This window comes from Saccoglossus kowalevskii, chromosome 14, assembly GCF_978046115.1.
Source record: "Saccoglossus kowalevskii chromosome 14, keSacKowa6.1, whole genome shotgun sequence".
Taxonomy (NCBI): Eukaryota; Metazoa; Hemichordata; class Enteropneusta; family Harrimaniidae; genus Saccoglossus; species Saccoglossus kowalevskii.
This window is the reverse complement of record NC_140654.1, coordinates 6,774,347-6,796,804: the sequence shown is the minus strand read 5'-3', so window position 1 is coordinate 6,796,804 and position 22,458 is coordinate 6,774,347. Positions and strand designations below refer to the sequence as shown.

Sequence of the window (22,458 nt, the reverse complement as noted above, 5' to 3'; positions counted from 1 at the left end):
TCAAATCGATGATATGTTTACAGATTCACAGACAGGCGTAAGACATTCTGAGTGGCACTGACAGGTACAATGCTAATGTTGCATATTTGATGTGTATGCTATGCAAAAAATAATGCGTACACTCCTCATGTGGGTTTTTTATGCAAAACTCCGGATAGTTTAGGCAATAATAATTTGTTTAAGTGTTCTAATTAGTGGATCTTACCCCTCCCAATCCCTTCAACCATGATCTTGATTTAGTTATTTAATCTAGTTTTATTCAGTTTCAGGGCAGAAACACAGTTCGAGATATGAAAACTTGCTTCACTCAATCAGATGGAGAGATAGATTTTGATGAAGCCTGTTGTAATAGTTAATGTTTAACTTAAAGTTATACATTTTACATTAACAAATCCTATATTTGATATTTGAGGGCAAATCATACTTAATATTTTAGTGGTGTAAATGAATTATCAAACAAAACAAAACAAGTGAAGATGTGACCTGTTTTTGTATTTATTTTTTGCAATATTAAAATAACAATAAAAACATTTGCAAAGTTATTGTACTTCTGCAACAACATGTTTTTTCCTCTCTGGAATGATGGGAACAGCCCCAGGTTTGCTGTGCTTTCTTCTGTTTGACTCCCTGAAAAATAAATTACACTTTGAATTAGGTTTGAAAACTTACACAAAATAAACCTGCACATTGTTTTTAAAATTTGAAAGACCAGTTTGCAGTGGTAAATTATAATCATTTAGAAAGAAGGGAGAAATACAAATGAATTTTGCTCCGATATTGACAGGAAAAAGGATGGCATTTAAAGAGTTAATCAAGATTTTGAGATAAATATTAACAGACTAAGTCTGAGGAACCACCCTAGATAAGTGCAGAGTTGTGAAACTTTGTTTCTCTGAATGTCATCATTTGTAATGTGGTTCTCTTCTGAATAAAAACATGTGGTGTATTTCGTGTTCAAGAGAAGCATGTACGCTTAAACAACTAACTGTACAGGACAACAAACAATAACAAAGTTCATGCATAGCAACTGAGTCATGTGATAAGATATTTCAACTTAATTCAAATCCAACTATTTCAACCCATGGTTTTAATGCAAATGTTGCATAAAAAAAAGACGTACTTTCTTCGTTTGGAGTCTCTCTGAATACGTAATGTTTTGGCTTCGGAATATATGGCTTTTGGTACATGTCTGTGTCTAGAAATCCTCTTCAGTTGTGGGAAATGATGAAATTTGTCTTTTAGTTTTGCATCGTAATCCATGGCGGCTTGTTCTCTTGGTCGCATCTGAAATGAGAGTTGAAGTGTGTGAAATAAGTGTGTGGTATCATAGCAACAATATGGACAGTATATATGGACTGCAGTCTTAAGTAAGTATTAAACAAGTCATTGAAAATGACACAGTCCCCGTTAAATTTTTGAAAGTTCTCTTTGTGCTCGTCATATTAAAGCAGAGGGGTTGTTGCGAGTGTGTCCTTGAAACTTGAGTTCCAAGTGGCGTATACAACAGATTGTTTATTTATGTTCCGTGTAGTAGTAATATGGCCAAAAATAAAAACAGCCGTTATTCGGCCATCTTTGATCTGATTATGAAACACACTGATATGTACGATGTATGTGCCAAATACGAATGATAATAGTACATAAATTGTGGAAATATAGTAGTAAGGCCAAAAAGTCAGATGGCTGTCAATCAGCCATCCTTGACCAGATTTTGAAACATATTTTCATGGACATGCATCCTAACATGTATAAAGTACATGTATGTGCCAAATTTGAATGAAAACTGACAGAGCACGTCCAAGGTACCGCATAAACAAAAAAAACAAGATGCCTGCCAGTCTTTGATCCAATTGCGAAATAAATCGTCATGGACATGTATCCTAACATGTATAATCTACATGTATGTACCAAGTTTGAATGAAAACTGACAAAGCATGTCCAAAATACATTTTCAAAAAACAAGATGGCTGCCAGTCGGCCATTTTGAATCGAATTGCTGAACCACTGAATTGCATATGTCCCACATAAAGTACTTGGCACATGCAAAGAATGAACAGAATCGGTCCAAGGGATTCTGAGATATGACTCCGAACGGACACACAGATGCACAGACGGAGACCGAATTATAAGTCCCTGATTTCGGACAGTCAAAGTGATACCTCCTAGGAACACAACCATTCTCATATTGAACAAAATTGAATAATCAACACATAAACAAGTTTGACATTTTGAATCAAACAACAAAACATGTGGGTTTTTTTCATATCAAAATCTGGTGAAATGTATCTAAAAAATGGTTAAGAACACATGAAAATAAAACCAACATGGCCACCAGACAAGATGCTGAATTGTTTGAGTTACGGGAATCAAGTTGCAACATAAATTTACGAAAAAAACATTGACCAGCCCATATTTAGAAAAACCATGCCCACTTTTGCAAAATCATGCTCAAATTATAACTTGAAGTTCAATAAACAGTTAATTTATGGGCAACATAAATTATTTTGTTGTTTAAAATCCAGATTAAGTAACTCAAACTTTAACATTAAACCATCTTCGCCAACCAAGGACCATTTATTCGGCCGAAGCCTCAACATTAACCCTTGGCAGATTTCACCACGATTTACTGTATGTCGTACGCCCTCAAACGATTATAAGATTCACTTCGGCTCATTTGCATCACCCAATAAGTACTCACAAAAGAAACTACACATTTCATGGTAAAATTAAAGCCGTTTCTCTGAACGAGCTTACTGATCATCAAAAGAAAGCGCTTAGTGCTGTATCTGACGAAAATGACGTTTGTTGCAAACACAGTCCCTTGACTGTGTTGCAATGAAGACCGGTATGTTATCAGTTTCGACAGTTTTGTCAGTTTACTAAAACACAGTTTGCACAAATATTTTAATATTCCATCGTCCTTATTCACTTGCTCACAAAAATTTCAACGTTGGAATAAGAAATTTTGGAAACGTGTCAACGAATCTATGTGAATCAGCAAAGCCTACACGCCGCCATTGTTTTAATCTGTGATAAGCTCCCCGGTCTTAACATTTTTGATACAGCAACTCTGATTGGTAGCGCCAGCTTCTTGGAGCACCCAATCAAATGACTCAATTTAACTGCAGTGAAATACAGCTTTTCCTAACACGATCACGCATGGGTTCGTGGGCCGGTTATGAATGACCGGCTTTAGCGAAACTGTGCGATTCGGACGATGACATTAAACATGTAGACATTTAACAAAAAACAAAATCTACGTTGGCTGTAAATTTCTTAAAAAAATATTGGTATGTCTTATGCACTACTGTATTTGCTCAATCTAAGCTTCTACATGACATATAGGTTGTTATAGTAACATGCTTAGTAACATTTAGACAATGTCTGAAACACTGTAAATAGGTGATTTTCCGTACAATTGCGAGATCTCCCGAGATGCATGAAAGACGCGCGTCGAACGTCTGCCGCAAAAGTCGAACGATTTGATTTTGAACTAGAATTTCTTTATTTCGTAACTCACACCGACCAGCCGATCTTCGACAGGGGAATATTGCTTCTGAATACCCCCACTTAATCGAAATTGCCTATCATGAAATGTGGACAGCACATTATTAAGCATGGAAATGTCCCCCAAAGTACTTCGCGTTTGTCGAATCCCACGCGATGTTTGACGCCACTACGATGCTATGACCTTTGTTTGTCCTGTTTTTACATTCGATTTCACGGATAACGCGTGATTCTCGCAGTGAACGGAAAATGGTATATTGTTTATGCATTTTACTACCTGAAAAAAAATGTAAGTGTTGAATGTTGGTTGATTGTGCAAACAATAATGGAAAGAAATACATACCACCCCGAGTTTCTCTGAAGCCCTGGCTTTCCAAACTCTAATATTGGTCTCATCAGACCCTGATAAAACGTATTTATTATCCATAGACCACTTGACACAGGACACATGTTGCATTCGTTTTGTATGATATACTTCCCTAAAAAATTTGAAAACAATTATACATTATTCCCTCATATTTTTTTTCCTTGTTCATCTGGGGAAAACACAAGTGACTAAGTGTTGTATAACTACTAGTCGAATCACACACACAAGTTGTTTGTTATTTGTTTTCTTATGACCTTCATTGAACTTTGTTTTGGAAAAAAAAATAAAATGCACTAAACATGCTTTCTGTATTTAGGTGGTTTAAGATTTAAATCATTTTCGGTGTCATGATTTTGAGTGGATGGTAATACATTTGTATAAGTATTCAGGACATGGGCGTTTAAAACAACATCAAAATCAATTGCATCTGCTTTGCATTTCACTGATATATACTATCAAGAATTTACAAGATGAGCGAGTTTATGGTAGAACTGGTTAGTTCATCTTGGCATGTTTTGCTAGTGCTCTTCACAAAACATCTACAAGTATTACATACATTTTTCAAATTAGGGTTAATCTTGGTCATTTTTGTTTATCCAAACGAATATTTCCAATTATCCACTGCATTCTGGGATTCATTTGGTTAGAAATACGCATGATTGATGCATATACGAAATAGGATCTTCATATCACTAACACATGGATATCAAAATTGCATAGTCGCATCATATAAATCAATGTAAACATAAGTGTACATAGAACCAGATAGTGCTTATCCTGAACTCCGTTTCTAATTTTTCTTACCTACTACGTCCCTTGTCAGTTGGGAATATCCTGACTGATTTATCAAAACTTCCACTAACAAACTCCAGACCTGTAGGTGCATAGTCCACATCTAAGACAGCAGAGACATGGTCCATATGGATTTTTACTGGCATGTCAAGACGTCTCATGTCAAAAGTATAGAGACTGCGAACAAAACAATACACCAGCTTGGGTCATAAAGAGCATTTGTTAAATCAGAGGAATTGTCACTTGCGCACATGTGGGAATCGAGTCCTAAACAATGATAACAACGCATGCTAAAACCGCAAAGGCTCATGGATGGACACTTTTGTAAACAATGACACATTATAGCCGTCTGCTGCATGTGATGACTCCCTGCTTTAAATTGGTGTCTTTCATTTAATTTTTAATTTTCTTGATGATTTTAATGAATCTAAAGTTAGTTTGGTCCTAAAATTTGGTGGCTTTACAATTTTGAAGTTCAATTATACCTGCAAACACATTACCGAATTTGCTCAAATATAGAAGCACATGCAAACCAATAGTTGCATTTATCCTATACTGAATAATTAAAATATCAAAGTAATTGGGCTAGCAGTTTTTAAGAAGAAGTGAAAAATGTAATTGAAGATGGACGCTGGAAACAGATGACCTATGGGCAATATATGAATAGCTACACTGTCATCTCTTCTAATAATGGAACTAAAAACTGAAATTGTTATTAAGATAACCTTACTTGTAGTCTTCATTAGCGGCAGTGAAAATGTACGCTTCAATTGGATTCCACGCTATGGTGTTAGATTTCATATCTAGAATAACTTTTCTCAGAGGTGCGGCTCCTCTCATGTCATATAAGACAATATTCCTGTCAGCAGCACAACTTCCAAGAAGATGTGTCTGAAATATATACGTAAATTACGGTAACATTCTTTTAACAATGATTGAACACTAGTCAGAATATTCATTAAAGGGTCGTGGTAATTGCGTGGTCCAGCAGCGATGTACACATATTATTGATCTAATGATGAAAATAACATTTTTAAAGCGGATAATCATGGTGGGTTTGACTGAATGACTATTCGGAATATAAGAAAATGTATTATTGTTGTTTCGCATAATTTCATTCACTGGCTTCAAGCACTGCTCAGTTATAGACTGATACCCGTTTTTGACTGGAATCAATTAATCATTGTATCATTTTCTAGCAGACACTTTGTCATACCTCTATAGGATTAAATTTGACACTATGTATACTGTCTGTTCCCCATGTAAATGACCTAATAGGATCAGTTCTACTGGCGTCCCATATATCCACTTGCTGACCACATGTAGCAAATACAGCATCTTTCCAATGGTGATCAATTGAAATATAAATACTCTGAAAAAAGAAATAAGAATGCGTATAATTTTGCTTGGTGACAATATATTGTTTCTGTGAGACAAACCTTTCAATTAATTGAAATGCTTTTGTGGCGTAAATGTTGTTTACAGCATCGATGTTTAGTCATTTGCAAGAAAAAAAAAAGTTTTCGAGAGGTTTACTATATTTCAAATAACATGTTTTTAAATAAACAGAAATAATAGTCATTTTTGCACACAATAAAAAAAAATGTATATTAGAACTAAATTTGGAAACACACTCATGTGTCAGCATGATGAAGTGGCCCACCATGTTTTTTGCCTTGACACAGAATAACTCAAATACCTATAAATGGTACAGAGTAACTCAAATTCACAAAGTGTGCGTTTGCCGAATAAACAGTGTCACTGCTTGAAATCTCAAAGAATGTCAGAAGAGAATAAGAAAAAAATTCTAAATTTATTTAAAAAGCAACAACTTGGCTTGTGCATGTGATACTAATATTATACACTAATATATCAGTTGGAATACAATATAAGAGCAGTATGACTACTGATCTTTGACTGATAGTGATACGACTCTTACAACACTTGTGGATGATATTTGCTACGTTCACATGACAGCATTTTATCGGAGCCCAACGACTCGAGCCAGCAAAAACGGCCGTGCAAACTCGTTCGGCTCGAGCCGGCTAAACCCTCGGGGTTGAACTCCGATAGGGTTGAGTCCCGACATGGCTCCGATCGTGTAAACGCATCCAGGCCCAACTATCGGAGCAGAAATCACGCCCTCAATCGTCTTCTTCGAGTAACCTCTCATTTCAATTATGGCAGAGACAACATCTTTCATAATATCACGCAATTTCCGGCTTGAATAAGAGGTACGCATCCTAGTGTATAGTAACGAATCATTGCGATAGATTGATAGCTCAATGGGAAACAAAAAACGGCGTACGAAATTATGCGACAAAAACTTGAAAGAACGACTGAACGAAAACTATACACAATAGTATGCCCTTTTATAGGGTTTAGTAGGATTCACACCTATGGATTAAAATAGGAGGGAAACACAGTGATTGGTTTTCAATATTGTCTAATCAGCTTAAAATCGACCTTGCAACTGATTCATATTGCGTTCGTGCTGCCTATTGATTATTATTAATTGGCTTGTATAAACCGAATCTGTGTTTGTTTATAATAGAGATACATGCATTGCGGTATAGTTTCAGGCATGTAACAACTTTCAATTGTTGTATCTCAGCTAATATAGCTTGGAATTGTATAAAATAAGGACGAAAAGATACAGTAAAATATAGTCTAATAATATCACTAAATTACGAATACGAAAGAATAAAACTGAATAAACAACAAGTAATATTAATGAATGAGGAAACACACATGTGGATGAGCATCCACGATAACACTTGCATTTTACTAAACCAAGAAAAACAAAGGAATAATGTATACATGTAATTACACTACCAAAGTACATGAATGAAAACAACAATTGTCAACATAATAACACTGTTCTATGAATGGTAGCTATGGCAACAAATATTGCAATGTATAAGGTGTAAATTTCTATTTTACCTTTCCTATTATAGTATTGATTGGTTCATCAGACTCTGATGTCTCCATGTCCCACTGTTTTATCGTACTATCATCACCAACCTTTACATGAATCAAAAATAAAACATTTTAAATTCTTTTCAAAGTGTATGTATGCATTTTGTAGTAGAATTTAAAATATAGCGATTGTGAAAATAAATTGCTAGGGGCGCATGTCATTTATTAAAATTAAAATATATTATTATTTCACTAAATTGCCAATGCCCAGGGGTGGGTAACTTGGCTAATAATCCAGCAAACAACCTCGCAAAAAAAAAAACATAACAAAAAAAACACAAAAACATCACAATTTATGTTTCCAACTCTTCCATTATTAAATAATACTTCTGAACACATGCATTAAGGTAGCAGGATAGTTTTTTTGCATGAAAAATGTAAACACCTATAATCAGAATAAATTTTACAAAAAACCATATAATCTATATATGTTTGGAAAGCTCTTGACTTGTATTTTCCTATTATTAATGTTTTGTGAACATTGTGTTTGTTTTAGCGTCACGTGATTCTGAAAATCAGCGGGGCTGCAATTTAACTAACGTGAATACAATTTTAATTGTCATCTCTACAGTCATTCATGCGATCAAAAACTTTACACTGTTTTGAAGCAAAGGTCATGAAGTTTAAATCCGTATTTCTATTTTTTGCATTAATTTTTTTTCTTTTTCCGAAAATCACACATTTCAAGCACGTTTTTTGGGTGTTAAAGTTAGAGTATACCGGTGGTTTGTGCGAGGTTTGTGAAAAAACGCAATAGAATTTTGCAAATATGTAAATAGGTTCATTTAGATCAACAACAGCATTGCTCTAAAAATATACAATAAACATTTATCTTTTCTACCCTATGGGGAGCACTGGGATGCAAAAAAGAAACTGAGAATACAGAATTGAAGATATTGTCACAAAATGAACACATGTGACATAGGTCCAACCAAGGTACTTACATACCAAGTATCAAAGCATTTTAGATGGTAGTTGTCAAGAAGTTGAAAATGCAATTGTTGATGGACGACAGACAATCACCTATATGAACAGCTCCGCTCTGTCATCGCAAGATGAAAGCAGAGCGATAAAAATAAATGTGTGAGGCATATGTTTCAAACTGATGTGCACAAAGACACGAAGCACAATATTTGGATCAGGCATGTTTTTCGTGTGAACACTGCCAACTTTAAATAATACTGTAAACTGCTTCAATTTTAAGACTTTATAATTTTTACAGACTACTGTAAAATCTGTATTAGAAACCGCGGCTTCTATTAAAATGGTACAATGCAATAGAGGGGATGAGGCTTCTATTAGAGCATCTACACATATGAGAAATGACGAATTTTTGGTTCTCAATTATTCAAAAAGAATGGGTGCGACTTCTATTAGGAATGCGGCTTCTAATACAGATTTTACGGTATTTTACGAGGAATTAACTGCGAGTAAAACTTTTAAAATGACAGATAGTTTTGTTGCTCTCACTTCTGAACTTACAAGACACACACTACATGTGTTCTAGACACAAGTATTTTAAATTCACTCATTACAGAGTAATAAAAAGTTTGTGTAGCTTTAAAAATGTCACACAGTAAATTAAAAATATTAAAATTAATATTAAAATTTTTAATGTCAACAATTTATACATGTAGGATGGTGGTTGTCATAGCAATGAGCACTTCTGTTTGTGAATGAACAAAACATTTAATTTCACTATTTTAATGTTTTGAGCGATTTCACTGGGGTGGTTTACAGTGTTTTTTTTGTTTTTTTAAATCTGCTACGGACATGAATACTTACAGAAAAGAAATGATTTCCTTCAGGTTTACAGCAGAGCCCTCTGACAAACCCTGTATGGGCTGTGATACTTCTGGTACACCGTCTGCTGGCCAGATTCCATAGTCTAATCTGTGCAAATAAACACCATGCCCAAAGGATGTGTTAACTCTATGCACTTCAAATACAAATCATGCTTTTTTCTACATATCAAGGTGGCACAGATGAAATTTCAAACAAACCACAGCTCATACTAGTATTACAAGGTAACAGCTTAACTAGTTTGTGCCCCTCAGATAAAAAAAAACAAGGTGCAATTATATTGTTAAATCTGTTCAATACAGTTTCCTGATGGTAGTGGGTTTGAAGTGAATGTGCAGAGTTTACGCATGAGAAAACAAAATCGATCCTGTATTTAGCATAGAGCAAATTACTTAAACTGCCGTACTATATTTACAAATAGGTTCGTATCGTATTATATTTATTTTTTCGGAAATCTAGTTCAAGAAACATTGTTTCATTTAATCAAGGTTTTTCTTATTAAACAAGTTTTTACCTCTCCATCACAGCTTCCAGACAGCAAGGTGGATAAACTTGTTGGATGTTTTGACATACAATGCACACCATCTTTATGACCATCTAGTGATCCGAGAAAAGGTTTGGCAAACACTCGTTCTAATTTCGTAGCATTCAAAGCTCTGGTGTACTCTCTAGCAGCCTCAAATGGATGTAAGGAAGGGTTATAGTTTCGCGGTACTGTAAGAAAATGATAATAAACAGATAATGTCAGTTCTTGGCAAAAACCAAGCCCAAAAATTACTTTGACAGGGACACTGACCCAGTCTGAATGTAACTCTACCGCTCAGTAAAAGTGTATATAAATGGATTACAAATCGTTTGGACCCCTCGCCGTTTGGACCCTAGGACGATTAGACCCCTTGACGTTTCGACCCCTCGACGATATAACCGCTTGACGTCACATTCCTCAACCTTTGCACCCAGCATTATTTGTCAAAAGTTGCAACATTTTACTGGATAAAACTAGAAGATACCTGAATTTGGCAACAGAATCGCGAATTACGACGACCCCTCGACGGTTGAACTCCTTGTCGCCACAACCCCAAACGTTTGGACCCCCTCTTATTACGAATATGAATACTGCCCGATCAAAAGCAACAACCACTTTACTGTATAAAATTACAGTAGTTGATAAAAAAAAAAAAATTGGCAACAGAGTCGCAAATTACAGCGGCTATTTTTTTTGAATGACACCTGGACGTTGAGGGGAGTTCAGTCCGCCATGTTGTTTACTATCGCAAGGCTATTGTTTAGCAATAGGACTATACCATTTGATTCTTAGGGACAGCAATATAGTCAATTAACACATTTCTTTTTTGTTTTGTTTTCAGGAAAAAGTCAATGTTCTTTTCCGTGTAAAGCTGTGATTATGTAACCTTACCCCAATCAAAATAGTTAAGTGAAAATACGAGAATCATATTTACAGCCAGTACATAGTGGCTGACGTTACAGTGAACCCTCACTAAGTCGCGGGTGTCGGGATCCAAGCAAAAACCACGACTTATCAAGGGTCGCGACTTTCCGAAGGGCCTCTGAAGGACGGGGGTTCGTGCATTCAAAACATATATAAAGTACACATACACCCATGGGTTTATTTATAGTGTGTCTTCTTTATTAAAATATATCACGATTAATAAATACGCAAGTTAATTGAAATGTTAGAAACATATTTACAAATTGTATGTTGTATCATCACATGTGTCAGGCAATATTCGAATAAAAATCGATCATGATTACGTTTGCTGTTATGTACAATATTATGTGGGCGTTTGCTGTTGTTTGCTACTTCGACAGTAATAGCTTCCGATATATACCAGTTTCATCGCAGTTATAAACTTGTTCGTCGGAATAATTAACTTCATAGATAATTTCTCGGGAGAAGTTCTGTATTTCATCAAACAGGAAATTGTGAATGTATTGATTATAAGTCACACTATTCCAAACGGTGGTGCCGACGATGCTGTGCCGACAAAGGAGAGTGAATCACACCTCTACTGCTTAGTTATTAACAGCTTATTTATTATATACAAAATGAATCAAATACGAAAAAATACAAGAGTGAATCAATTACGAAAAAAGTAATTTAAATAATAAAATCTGTGAGTGAACTAAGTACGAAAAAATACGCGAGTAATTTAAATAAAAAAATACGCGTGTGAACCAAGTACAAAACAAGCAGCCTCTCGGCTGAGATAGCTCCGCTGTTAGCAATGCACATTTCAATTAAAGAACAGAAGATATCATTAGAAAATGAACAATATGTATAGTATCAAAACAATCATACATGTACTTGCGGTTTTCAACAAGAAGTGAAAAATATCACTTTTACCAAAAGTTACAAAAATATTCATCAAAATTAGAGAATTGAAGATATCATCATGAAATGAACAAATCTGAGTTAGAACCACATGTAGTACCTATATATGTAATATCAAAGCAATTGGACATGTGGTTTTTAACAAGAAGTTGAAAATATTACTTTTTACCAAAAATAACAAAAATATTCACCAAAATTAGAAAATTAAAGATATCATTACAAAATGAACAAATCTGAGAGAGGTTCACATGTAGTATTCTATATATGTAACATCAAAGCAATTGGACTTGCGGTTTTCAACAAGAAGTCGAAAATATCACTTTTTACCAAAAATGACAAAAATATTCACAAAAATTAGAAAATTAAAGATATTATTACAAAATGAACAAATCTGAGAGAGGTCCACATGTAGTACCTATATATGTAATATCAAAGCAAATGAACTTGCGTTTTATAACAAGAAGTTGAAAATATCACTTTTTACCAAAAATGACAAAAATATTCACCAAAATTAGAGAATTGAAGATATCATCATGAAATGAACAAATCTAAGAGAGGTCTACCCAAGGTACATATACACCAAGTATCAAAGCATTCAGGCTTGTAGTTTTCAAGAAGAAGTCGAAAAAGTAAAACATTGACACGGACGACGACGGACAATCACTCATATGATAAGCTCCGCTCGACAAAGTCGACAGCGGAGCTAAAAATACGAGAATGAATCAATTCCGAAAAAACTCAAATGACCAAGTACGAAAAAATACGCGAGTAATTTAAATATGTAAAAATACGCGAGTAATTTAAATAAAAAAATACGAGAGTGAATCAATCACGAAAAATACGCGAGTAATTAAAATAAAAAAATACACGAGTGAACCAAGTACAAAAAAAATACAATTACGAAAAAATACGCGAGTGAACCAATTACAAAAAAATATGCGAGTAATTTAAATACGCCAATGTTGGCTGGGACAAGTAAACTGTAGGGTGGGTCTTCGGTATGCGCATTCTTCACCATAATCTCCTCCATGATGTCAGCTGATGAACAAAAAACAGTTTCCTTGGCTATCTTTTTTACTTCTACAATTGTTTTCGTTTATTTGGCCATACCGGGTTCACCTGCATGGTTGTGGGCATGTAATCCTCTAGTGAAGTTATCCCCTGACTGGGACACCGAAGCACGACACTGTATACGGGAGGTTCGCTGGCTACATGCCGGCAAGTTCAAATATTCACACGTAGAACAATGACTTACATTGTTTATAGTTCTGAACGCAACTCATCACGCCGGCGAGTGCAATTACCCACAGGCTGTACGGTAGTTTACTCTGAGTGTAGTATACGAGTGTATGAAAACGAAGTCAATTCTCTGATACAGCGCTCGTGATTACTAGTCAATTTCATATCGTGGATAGGTTTTACAACGTGAAGTTACAAATATCATGTGTTTTGCGATTGTACTCTACTGCCTTTGATAGAACAAAGCATTTACACATCATTGGTATTACAATGTTGAACCGACGTGCTTTGTTTCAGTGGTCTAAAGTTTCACGTTCGTCCACTCGATCAGCATCATGAAAAATACGAAATAAGCTTAGCATATGCAACTTTGTATATGTTTGCTAGTGTGTTTATTGAACATTGCAGTCGGATTACTTGAATTCGGATTACTACAAGTTGTCTTGGCCCCGGAAATGAACCCGACAGAATATAATTCAAATGAACATTCACATTTTCCTGTTTGATGAAATAATGACAGCCACTATGTACCGGCTGTAAATATGTTTCTCGTATTTTTGCCTAACTATTTTGATTGGGGTAAGGTTACATAATCACAGCTTTACATGGGAAAGAACATTGATTTTTTCCTGAAAACAAAACAAAAAAGAAATGTGTTAATTGACTATATTGCCGTCCCTAAGAATCGAATGGTATAGTCTTATTGCTAAACAATAGCCTTGCAATAGTAAACAACATGGCGGACTGAACTCTCTCCAACGCCCAGGCATCGATCAGAAAAGATAGCCACTGTAATTTGCGACTCTGTTTTTTTTATTATAAACTAATTTTATACAGAAAAATGGTTGCTGCTTTTGATAAGTCAGTATTCATATTGGTAATAATAGTGGGTCCAAACGTTTATGACAGTTCTACTGTGGAGGGGTCGAAACGTTGAAAACATTCGAAGGGAATGACTTAATTTTACCTTTCCGACGTTCAGTTAATTTGAATATAAATTACAGAATTAATTAATTATAAACCTAAACAAATACTTTATCTTTCTAAGTATAAAAAAATAATCCTTGACAACTGACAGCTTAACGAAATATATATACTCAAGAACGATCGTATTGCACTAGTGGTGGATTTAACAGAAGTACATAACATTGCCGCGTATAGTATAAACTAAATGTTTATTTGCGTACTTTAATAGATAAAATGTAAAATGTGTTAATGCTACTATTGTCTCCATGAACATAGGAAAATATTTCCATGGCTATTAAAAATGCGGAATGAAGTATAGTTAATTCTTACACGAGTATGTTTGGTTTTTACGTAACGGCCGTAGAGTTGTCTTCCTTCCTTTCGGCTTCCTACCAAAAACACCAAAACGCTGGAAACAAGTTAGCAAATACGTCTCGCATGTCACATTACCATTAAAATGTAATATGACAAGGTTCCTGATGGGTATGGGTGTCTAACTTAGACATTCTTAGACGATAATTTCTAACAATGTCTAAAAATGTCTAAGTTAAACAAGTCTGTCTGGGCAACTATTGGGAGAGTTCGTTTTTCTCCGATATTATCGATAATACAATGTATCGTCTAACAATGTCTAAGTTAGACAGGTCTGTCTGGGCAACTATTGGGACAGTTCGTTTTTCTCCGATATTATCGATAATATCGTCTAACAATGTTTAATAATGTCTAAGTTAGACAGGTCTGTCTGGGCAACTTTTGGGACAGTTCGTTTTCTCCGATATTATCCATAATATCATCTAAAAATGTCTAAGTTAGACATCTCTGCCAGAATTTCATTAGATTTTATTAGACGATAATATCCTCTAAAAATGTCTAAGTTAGACATCTCTGCCAGAATTTCATTAGATTTTATTAGACAATAATTATCCGATAATGATTTATATGACATTGTCGCGCCTTCATGCATCTTTGCACCCTTTGGAATATTTCGGTCAAAATTTTAAAATTTTTGTAATTTTTGTAATTTTTGACAAAAACACAATTTCCTAATATCGAATTCAAATCGCCTGAGTATATTTTACATCAATTCCACATATATTGTTTTTTATGCCCGATAATTTATTTTCTCACAAAACTGTTCACCCACGCAGTCTCCAAATGAGAATTCCCTTACACGTGAACACCTCAATGACATGTTGTTCTATTTTTACTTACCTTTGTGTATATCATTTTTAGTTTCTCTGATGCAATCATCTGGATTTCGACTGAGTACCTTTACTTTCATATTTGCTGTTTTCGTATCGCCGATCCCGCCGTTTACTGAGTGGGTATAACTTCACGATTACGAATCAATACAATCACAAGCAATCGTTCGGTGTATACATGGAACGGTGGATATATTGCGAACAGCACGGAAATACAGACGTAGAACAAAGAAACACGTCAGTAAAACAAGTAAAATCACCTCAATATACTACAGTTGGTAATCAACCGCATTACACAGCGCTCTTTAAAAGCTAAACAACGAATAAATATTGCTCGATTTAAAAAAACACGCTGTGTTGATTCAAGACACACAGACAGGTCAACGTATGAATGTTCGTTGAGTATTTTCTCAAATGAACGCAGACATACGAATGGCCTGTAGGTGGCGTAATCGCGTAAGGGGTGGACATTTTATTCCGGGGAAGAGCAAGAAGAGAACATTTTACTTCTGGCAATTTTTATTTAAAAACATAATTTATTTCTATTTTAATTACTTTCCATATCGCGAAATATTTTGATTCCTTGATACATTTTATAAACTTGACATTTAAGGTAGAAGCCTACTCATAATTTTTGAGAAAGTTTGTCATAAATCGCATGACAGTGTTCATTGCTTTATTATGTAAAATTATGGAGCTATTGAGTGTTAAGGTGACGTATTTTGAGAAACTTGTCCTAATATTTTTCAAAAATTGCTATTTTCAGAACAATTCCATAGAACACATTGTTAAATAAACATTTTAAAACCCAGATTTTTTAAAAAAATAAGAAAAATAAATCTTAAATTGGCTTAGTCACTCGTCATTTTGGTGTTCGTACGCAGTTAACTAGAGAATACCCATGATGCTCTGCTTCATTTTATATTTTGCCATTTTCTGTATTATGAACGCTATAATGCAAATATTTTTTTAATGTAGAATGTTTGTGAACATATTCCTTCATTATTGTATATGTACAGAACGGTGTTGGTGGATTCATTAAGGTAATTTATAGTTTGAAAACATAAAAAACATGATACAAGATACGAACTGATCGGCAAATGAGCCTAGCCACTATGATAAGCAGACGCGACCCGTTACGCCACGGTGTAATGCGCCATCACACAACGGCAGTGATTGATACGGTTTGCAGAGTTATAAAATTGTACAACGAAAAGATATATATTAAAAGATTACACAACGTCATGTCAAAAATCCAAGATCCATGGTACGAACGTCACTACGAGTACGAGCAGGTTGACCTCCGTAGTTAAGGGTTAGTGTGTGCGCCGCTGTTTTGACCCCCATTTTCACGGTCGAAACATTTTGAAACCGTGATGAGTCTGAGCAAACTCACTCCACAGAATCTTCGAGCTTATATGACCTGACCTAGAGAGCCACAGAGAGCCGCAAATAGTGGCGACTACCTAGCTTAGTCATAAAAACCCCATAGTCTCTGCGAAGGAGAATGGAGCAAACTGCTATGCTTTCGGACTGCCTACAAGATCGTCATTCCATGGGCTAAATTACATGTATAGTGTAAATCATTTAGCTATTTGTTGATAGTATTACTTGAAAAACGGTTGCGACATTATTTGTATTAACTTGATTGAAAACATGACATTTGAAAGACCCACACAAAAAGTCATGGAAAAATCGTGATTTTTGTCATTAAATTCTAAAAACAAATACTAGACACAGAAAATAGGTATTTATGATTTCCGAGCAACTCAATCGTATTCCCCAACCTAAGAATTACCAAGTTAGGGGAAAGAAGCCTATTTTTATACAGATGCTTGGCAAAGATGGGCCATTTTAGGTAAATTGAGGGAGGCATTTTGGTTTTTGATGGCTATTTAGAATTCTGTGCAAAATTTCAGATGACCCAAAAGTAAGTTTCATTTAGACTGGTGAAAGTTACCATAATCCGTTGAGAAAATCTTGATAGCAAGTGTTACCTGCCACACACGTACCTGTATATTGTAATACATTTATTTTTTTGCATTTTTCTCAATCTTTTAACTATCGATTTAGAACCCCATAAAAGACAGTTTTGTCGAAGAAAATGGAGTTTAACAGTACAGAATTGTCTCACTCGAGAAGCAAGAAGCACGCCACCAACGCCACCAACGCTAGTCATCATTCGTTGTTTGGAGATAGGGCGCAATTCAGGGCCGCAGTCATACTAAATTTTGCTCAAAGCTGTTATGATTGTTATGATCTCGCGGTAGTTCAATCGAATAATCCCATTGCCGAATTGTAGTAACGGATGTACAAATGTAGATTATTTTCATGAATGGCTACTAAATAAAATATTATGTGGCAGAGTAGTATGACGGGTATAATAATGCACACCATGCCCAATTCTTTTTCTATTTTTCAGATGTTTACATAGACTTGCTTACAGTCTGTTGCGATTCCGATGAAAAATTCTTGAAAGATAAATATATGACTTTCGCGTTCATCCCTCGTTTACGCAATTTATAATATTTTTCAAGATTTTTTTATCAGAATAGCAACAGACTGCAAGCAAGTCTAATGTTTACATTTGAACAGATAAAATAGTTTTCAAATAATACGATCGTACCAAAACAACTTAAATTCAGGCATCTAAAAACCATATTCCCCAACATCATAAACACCGGTATATGGATATTGCCGAAAAATATGGATTCTTGTGAAAACCTAACTCCTAGAAAATAAGTTGCATTAGATCTAGAAGACGTTGCACTCGGACACAAAACCAACTAAAAGTCCCGATACAGCAACCTCGACGCGACATGAGGCGGAATAACGCATCTCAGTCTAGAAAAACCTAGTCAGCCCTGCGATCCCACTACCACGTGACACAGGACCACGCAGCCTAGCCGAGACATCAACCTCAATATGCCATGACGTATGCAATTTCACATGTAATCACTGTGCCATATCTTATTCCAATCTAAATTACTGCTTGGTTATCTTGTGACATATTATACAACGTCTGGTACGCACGTAAGTGTAAGGAGTCGGCCATTATTATCAGTTGGGGGGGATTTAGGATAACAACGATTCTGACTTACAAGTATTCAGGGCCATGGCTATTGGAATAATATAACTGTTGATCTGTTTAGTGTGTAATATTTTGTGTTTCATTTATTATTAGTAGTAATGGCGGATAACATGTTACCCCTGGTTGTTAATGGGCAGGGGTGTGGTGGGGATGCGACGTGACGGTGGTTGTCTGAACTTTCTTCCGAGGATAAGATTAGGTCTTGGCTTCAGAGTGTACTTTGTTGTGAACGCACATCGCCAATCCGGCGTAATAATACACTCCCCACCCTAAGGAAATTGTCTCTATTTAAAATGTCTGGTGTAACACGTTTGTAATAAACCCATTGAAACGGAAACGAAATACCTGCTCATTCATTCCAGTTAGAGGGAATTCAATCGGAGTTTTAATTAAAGTGATTGCGCTGTTTGATTGCACTTTGGTCGGCGCCTTTGTTGATGACGCGTGTTACATACGTTATGCAATTGATGATCGCCATATGGATAACGATTTTTGTACCTTTCCCGGTTTTTTTGTCGAACATTTTACTCGAAATATTCATAAAACAAATTACAATGTCGTATATTCTGTATGCTGCGTGTAGATGTTGAGCTACGTCATCGGCCGCACGAAATAAATAAAATAGGAGGTCAAGAATACCAGTTTCCATGGTTGAAATTTATAGCTATTTGCGACCTATTTATTTTTTCACAAATATGAAAAGTTACACGCCAGTGTGCATTGGAACACGTTATTTGTATTTCGAGATGTTCGCTAATGGTCTCGTTTTTGTCCATCCCAAAATTTGACCATTCCCGGTCGAATAATACACATATTTTTCAAAGCTTACATTAGCGTAAGTTGTCACGACAGACCGTCAGGGACCTTATTAGCATTTTGAGACAAAAACTCAAGTGATAGTGTTTCTGTGAGCCTATCAATATACTATCTTTCGTCAGCCAGCTGCATGTGGCACACACTTCATAATAATAGAACCACTCTGTCACGAAACCCAATTACCAAAACCCGACGATGACGTAATACGTAAACCTTGTTTGTAGTCTCGTTGTACACGTTAACTCGATAACGAAACAATCGCGTACAAAATGTCCTTTCAGTGTTCCTACTGTCGAAATAAATATGTATTTCGTTTGATACATCGTCCATCTTAAATGAAACTGAATTAGGTGCATACGAGACAAAAATAGTGCATTAGATAATTGTGGCAGACAAAGATATATAAAAGCTGTTCTGTCACGAGCCTGCCTCAAGGTGTAGTAATTAGCACTGCGTTACGTCAATCTTCACCGGAGCTTACACGTACTGCGTGCAAATAAGTCACGTGGGCATTTCTATTTCAGTGTTCTATTTTTTTTTTCGAGGAGAGTATTTCGCGACAATTCAATGAGATCGCAATATACACAATTCAACCGTTCACTATGATAGTCGAATAATAGTAAAGTGAGACTACTTCGAAAATAAATCACTAGAATAGATAATTATTCATGATGTAATCACAAAATAAGTAAACAAAACAAAACAAAACACCAGCGTTACAAATATAACCATTTGAACCGAACGCAGTTTGCTGGAAGATAGTTGTATGGGGTTACTATATAAATACGCCCTCTTGTGGTCGGTTGATGATTTAATAAACCGACTGACCAACAACTTGAATCATACCAGTGAACTGGTATTACTTTTAGATTGTAACGTTTAATAATATCAGATCTATTAAATAATAATGTCAGCTAATATTGTATTATCAATACATAAACGGTAATGTCACATTTCATTTCAATGATAGCGTAGACGCCTCTCATAACTCGACTTTATTCACCATAAAACATCGATATTACAATAATATATATTTTGAAGGTATGGAGATACATAATATAACCAAGAGAAAATTGCAAACAGCTACGAGATTGAAGACAATATACTAGTAGTCAAATCTGATATGTGACATTGTTTAAGATCGAACTTGCACTGTTCGAGGTCAGATGTCCGTTATGCAAATAACAAAATTAATAAATTCAGATTTTTTCAAAACATTGATGACTTATCCCCCCCCCCCATATGTGTTCTTTTGTCACGGTGGTCTAAAATTGTTTAGCAGACAGACATGATGTGACGTCAGACTGGTAAACAATAAGCTCACGAATTGGTTGGATGGATATATTTTCGACCAAACGAGCGAATTGGCAATCAGGAATCTTGTAAATTACTATTACTTCATTAACTCAGAGAGAAACAATAATATATTCTGCGTATGTATTAAAACTAAATCTCCATTATGTCAGTGCACCGTATTGTTACGCCAGATACCACTAACATGCCTTGTATATAATGATTCGCCGTGACAGACTGGTGAAATAAATCGCTGTCATGACACTTAGCTGATATTAATATTCGCCATCCAGGTCTCATTGGTATGAACTGGTAAATGCTGATGATAAAGATGTCACGCTTTTCGCTGAATATATGCACCTTTTGTCATGAATGCTTTCAGGAAATTAGTACGACTAGTTCTGTCGTCAGCACTGTCACATCAATCGATGTGGCTATGCTAAACAGTGTGGTTCGAAGCCTTAACTTTGACGCCATATACTTGATCAAAAATGCTAATAGTCTATATGATCTATATGATTAACCAAATCAACTATTGGTGCAACGACACTCCAGTGATTGGTCAGTGACAATGTTAACAAAAATCACGAGTCGATGGTCAGTGTCCCTAGTTTGTATCAACAACAACAATTCAACTTTATGAACATTATACGTGTTATTAAATGAGAGAGTACCACGTATGTGACATTTGGGTCCATATATGTGACATGTCGTTCAAGGGCGGTGGTCGTCGCACAGCTCGTGTTCGTGTAAGCTATGAATGTATTTTACACGCGTTGTGTACGTCGCTATGAGTCCCATATCGCGCAAGACGCGGCACGACGACCACTATCAATCGGTGGAAATATCACTCTAATGTTACGTACTTCTCGCTAGAATTACACGATATGTTGATTATTTTACTGATTCTTTTCCCTGAGAAGCAGTAAGCAGAAATAAATTGCATATAACACTCACCGATTGCAGGCATTTTTGAATTGATGATTTGAGATTAAAACTACGTATCGCGTTCCACAGTAAAATATATGAGGTGTACATTCCATGATGCAGCGTAACTAATTCCACTCCACATTACAATTTTTTTTATGATTAATGTCACAAATATAATCTGCCCAATTAGGTGGTGAAAATAACTCATACGAATGGTTTCGGAAATCAACATTATATATTATTGCGAACTTGTAGTTCAAAGGTATATAGATTGTGCTCGGCAATATTAAAAAAAAATAAGCAAAGTAATGTTTAGCCATCACATCGTGTAAATATAAAAAAATGAAGTATTGCAGTGTCAATTTATTTTTACCAAAAAGTGTGACAAACACGAACCACGGTGTGAGAAATAGTGCGAATCGATTCTTCGATTCACTTCTTGTGTTTTGCAACGGAGTTAAACGTTCCACATTAGTACGTCGCACGAGTGTTTGCCGACTGGTTAGGTGGTCTTAAATCTCTGCATATGTGAGTATGAAAGTATGAGGAGAGTTTACTTGCCCAGTGCGCTTCCCGAATGAAGACGTGACTGATATTGCTTCCAAATCTTGTTCAAAGACTCTTCACAAGACACAACTGTCTGGTTTGCTCAACGAGAAGTCCAAGAACCGTTGACACAAATGTGGCGTGTCGGTATGTGACGCTCAGGGCTACCTGAAACAAACACATGTCATGTATGTTCATTTCTGAACTGAACCAACAAGGCGTAATCACGTGAAATCAGTAATACAGCCTGAGTTAAGATCTGCGAATTCCAATGCAACATACCGTATATAAATAAAATTACAAGTTCATCGGCGTAAGTCAAGCTAAACGACGCGGACAAAATGGAAACCCTGATGCGTTACATCTATATTAGCAATATTGTATACGCTGCAATGTTGCTAGTTACTGCAGGGTAAGTTACTTTCCATCTAATATTCCGTTTATTGAATTATTGTGATTACCTTAACTTATATACTTGACCGAACATTCGTGTATGATACGTTCATATGTGTCATTCAAAGAATAGCAAAACTAACACAAAACTTTGACGTGATCTTTAAAATAAGAAACTGCA

The 22,458-nt window shown here is 35.5% G+C and overlaps 2 protein-coding genes across 2 annotated transcripts in view; one reads left to right on the top strand and one right to left on the bottom strand.

Moving 5' to 3' along the window:
* Positions 1 to 479: 479 nt before the first annotated feature.
* LOC100372382 (DDB1- and CUL4-associated factor 13-like) lies at positions 480 to 15,590 on the bottom strand. Its single transcript, XM_002737861.4, has 10 exons — positions 15,219 to 15,590; positions 9,963 to 10,162; positions 9,431 to 9,538; positions 7,610 to 7,690; positions 5,883 to 6,038; positions 5,397 to 5,557; positions 4,679 to 4,843; positions 3,851 to 3,986; positions 1,121 to 1,284; positions 480 to 627 (listed from the first exon to the last, which is right to left on the bottom strand). Exons 1-10 carry the CDS (start codon positions 15,286 to 15,288, stop codon positions 540 to 542), a joined length of 1,329 nt encoding a protein of 442 aa, XP_002737907.1. The 5' UTR covers positions 15,289 to 15,590; the 3' UTR covers positions 480 to 539.
* Positions 15,591 to 22,194: 6,604 nt separating this feature from the next.
* LOC100371015 (glycine receptor subunit alpha-3-like) overlaps positions 22,195 to 22,458 on the top strand; it is a 48,751-nt gene continuing 48,487 nt past the window's right edge. The window contains exon 1 of the mRNA XM_078011911.2: positions 22,195 to 22,296. Within this exon, the coding sequence (XP_077868037.1) occupies positions 22,226 to 22,296 (71 nt within the window). The 5' untranslated portion in view covers positions 22,195 to 22,225. The remainder of the gene's footprint in view (positions 22,297 to 22,458) is intronic.

Coding starts and splice junctions, on each gene's coding strand:
- LOC100372382 (XM_002737861.4), bottom strand. CDS start 15,288: ATGAAAGTAAAGGTACTCAGTCGAAATCCAGATGATTGCATCAGAGAA. Junction 9,539..9,962: donor CTGGAAGCTGTGATGGAGAG/GTAAAAACTTGT, acceptor TTATTTGCACAG/ATTAGACTATGGAATCTGGC. Junction 6,039..7,609: donor TCAATACTATAATAGGAAAG/GTAAAATAGAAA, acceptor TTCTTTTTTCAG/AGTATTTATATTTCAATTGA.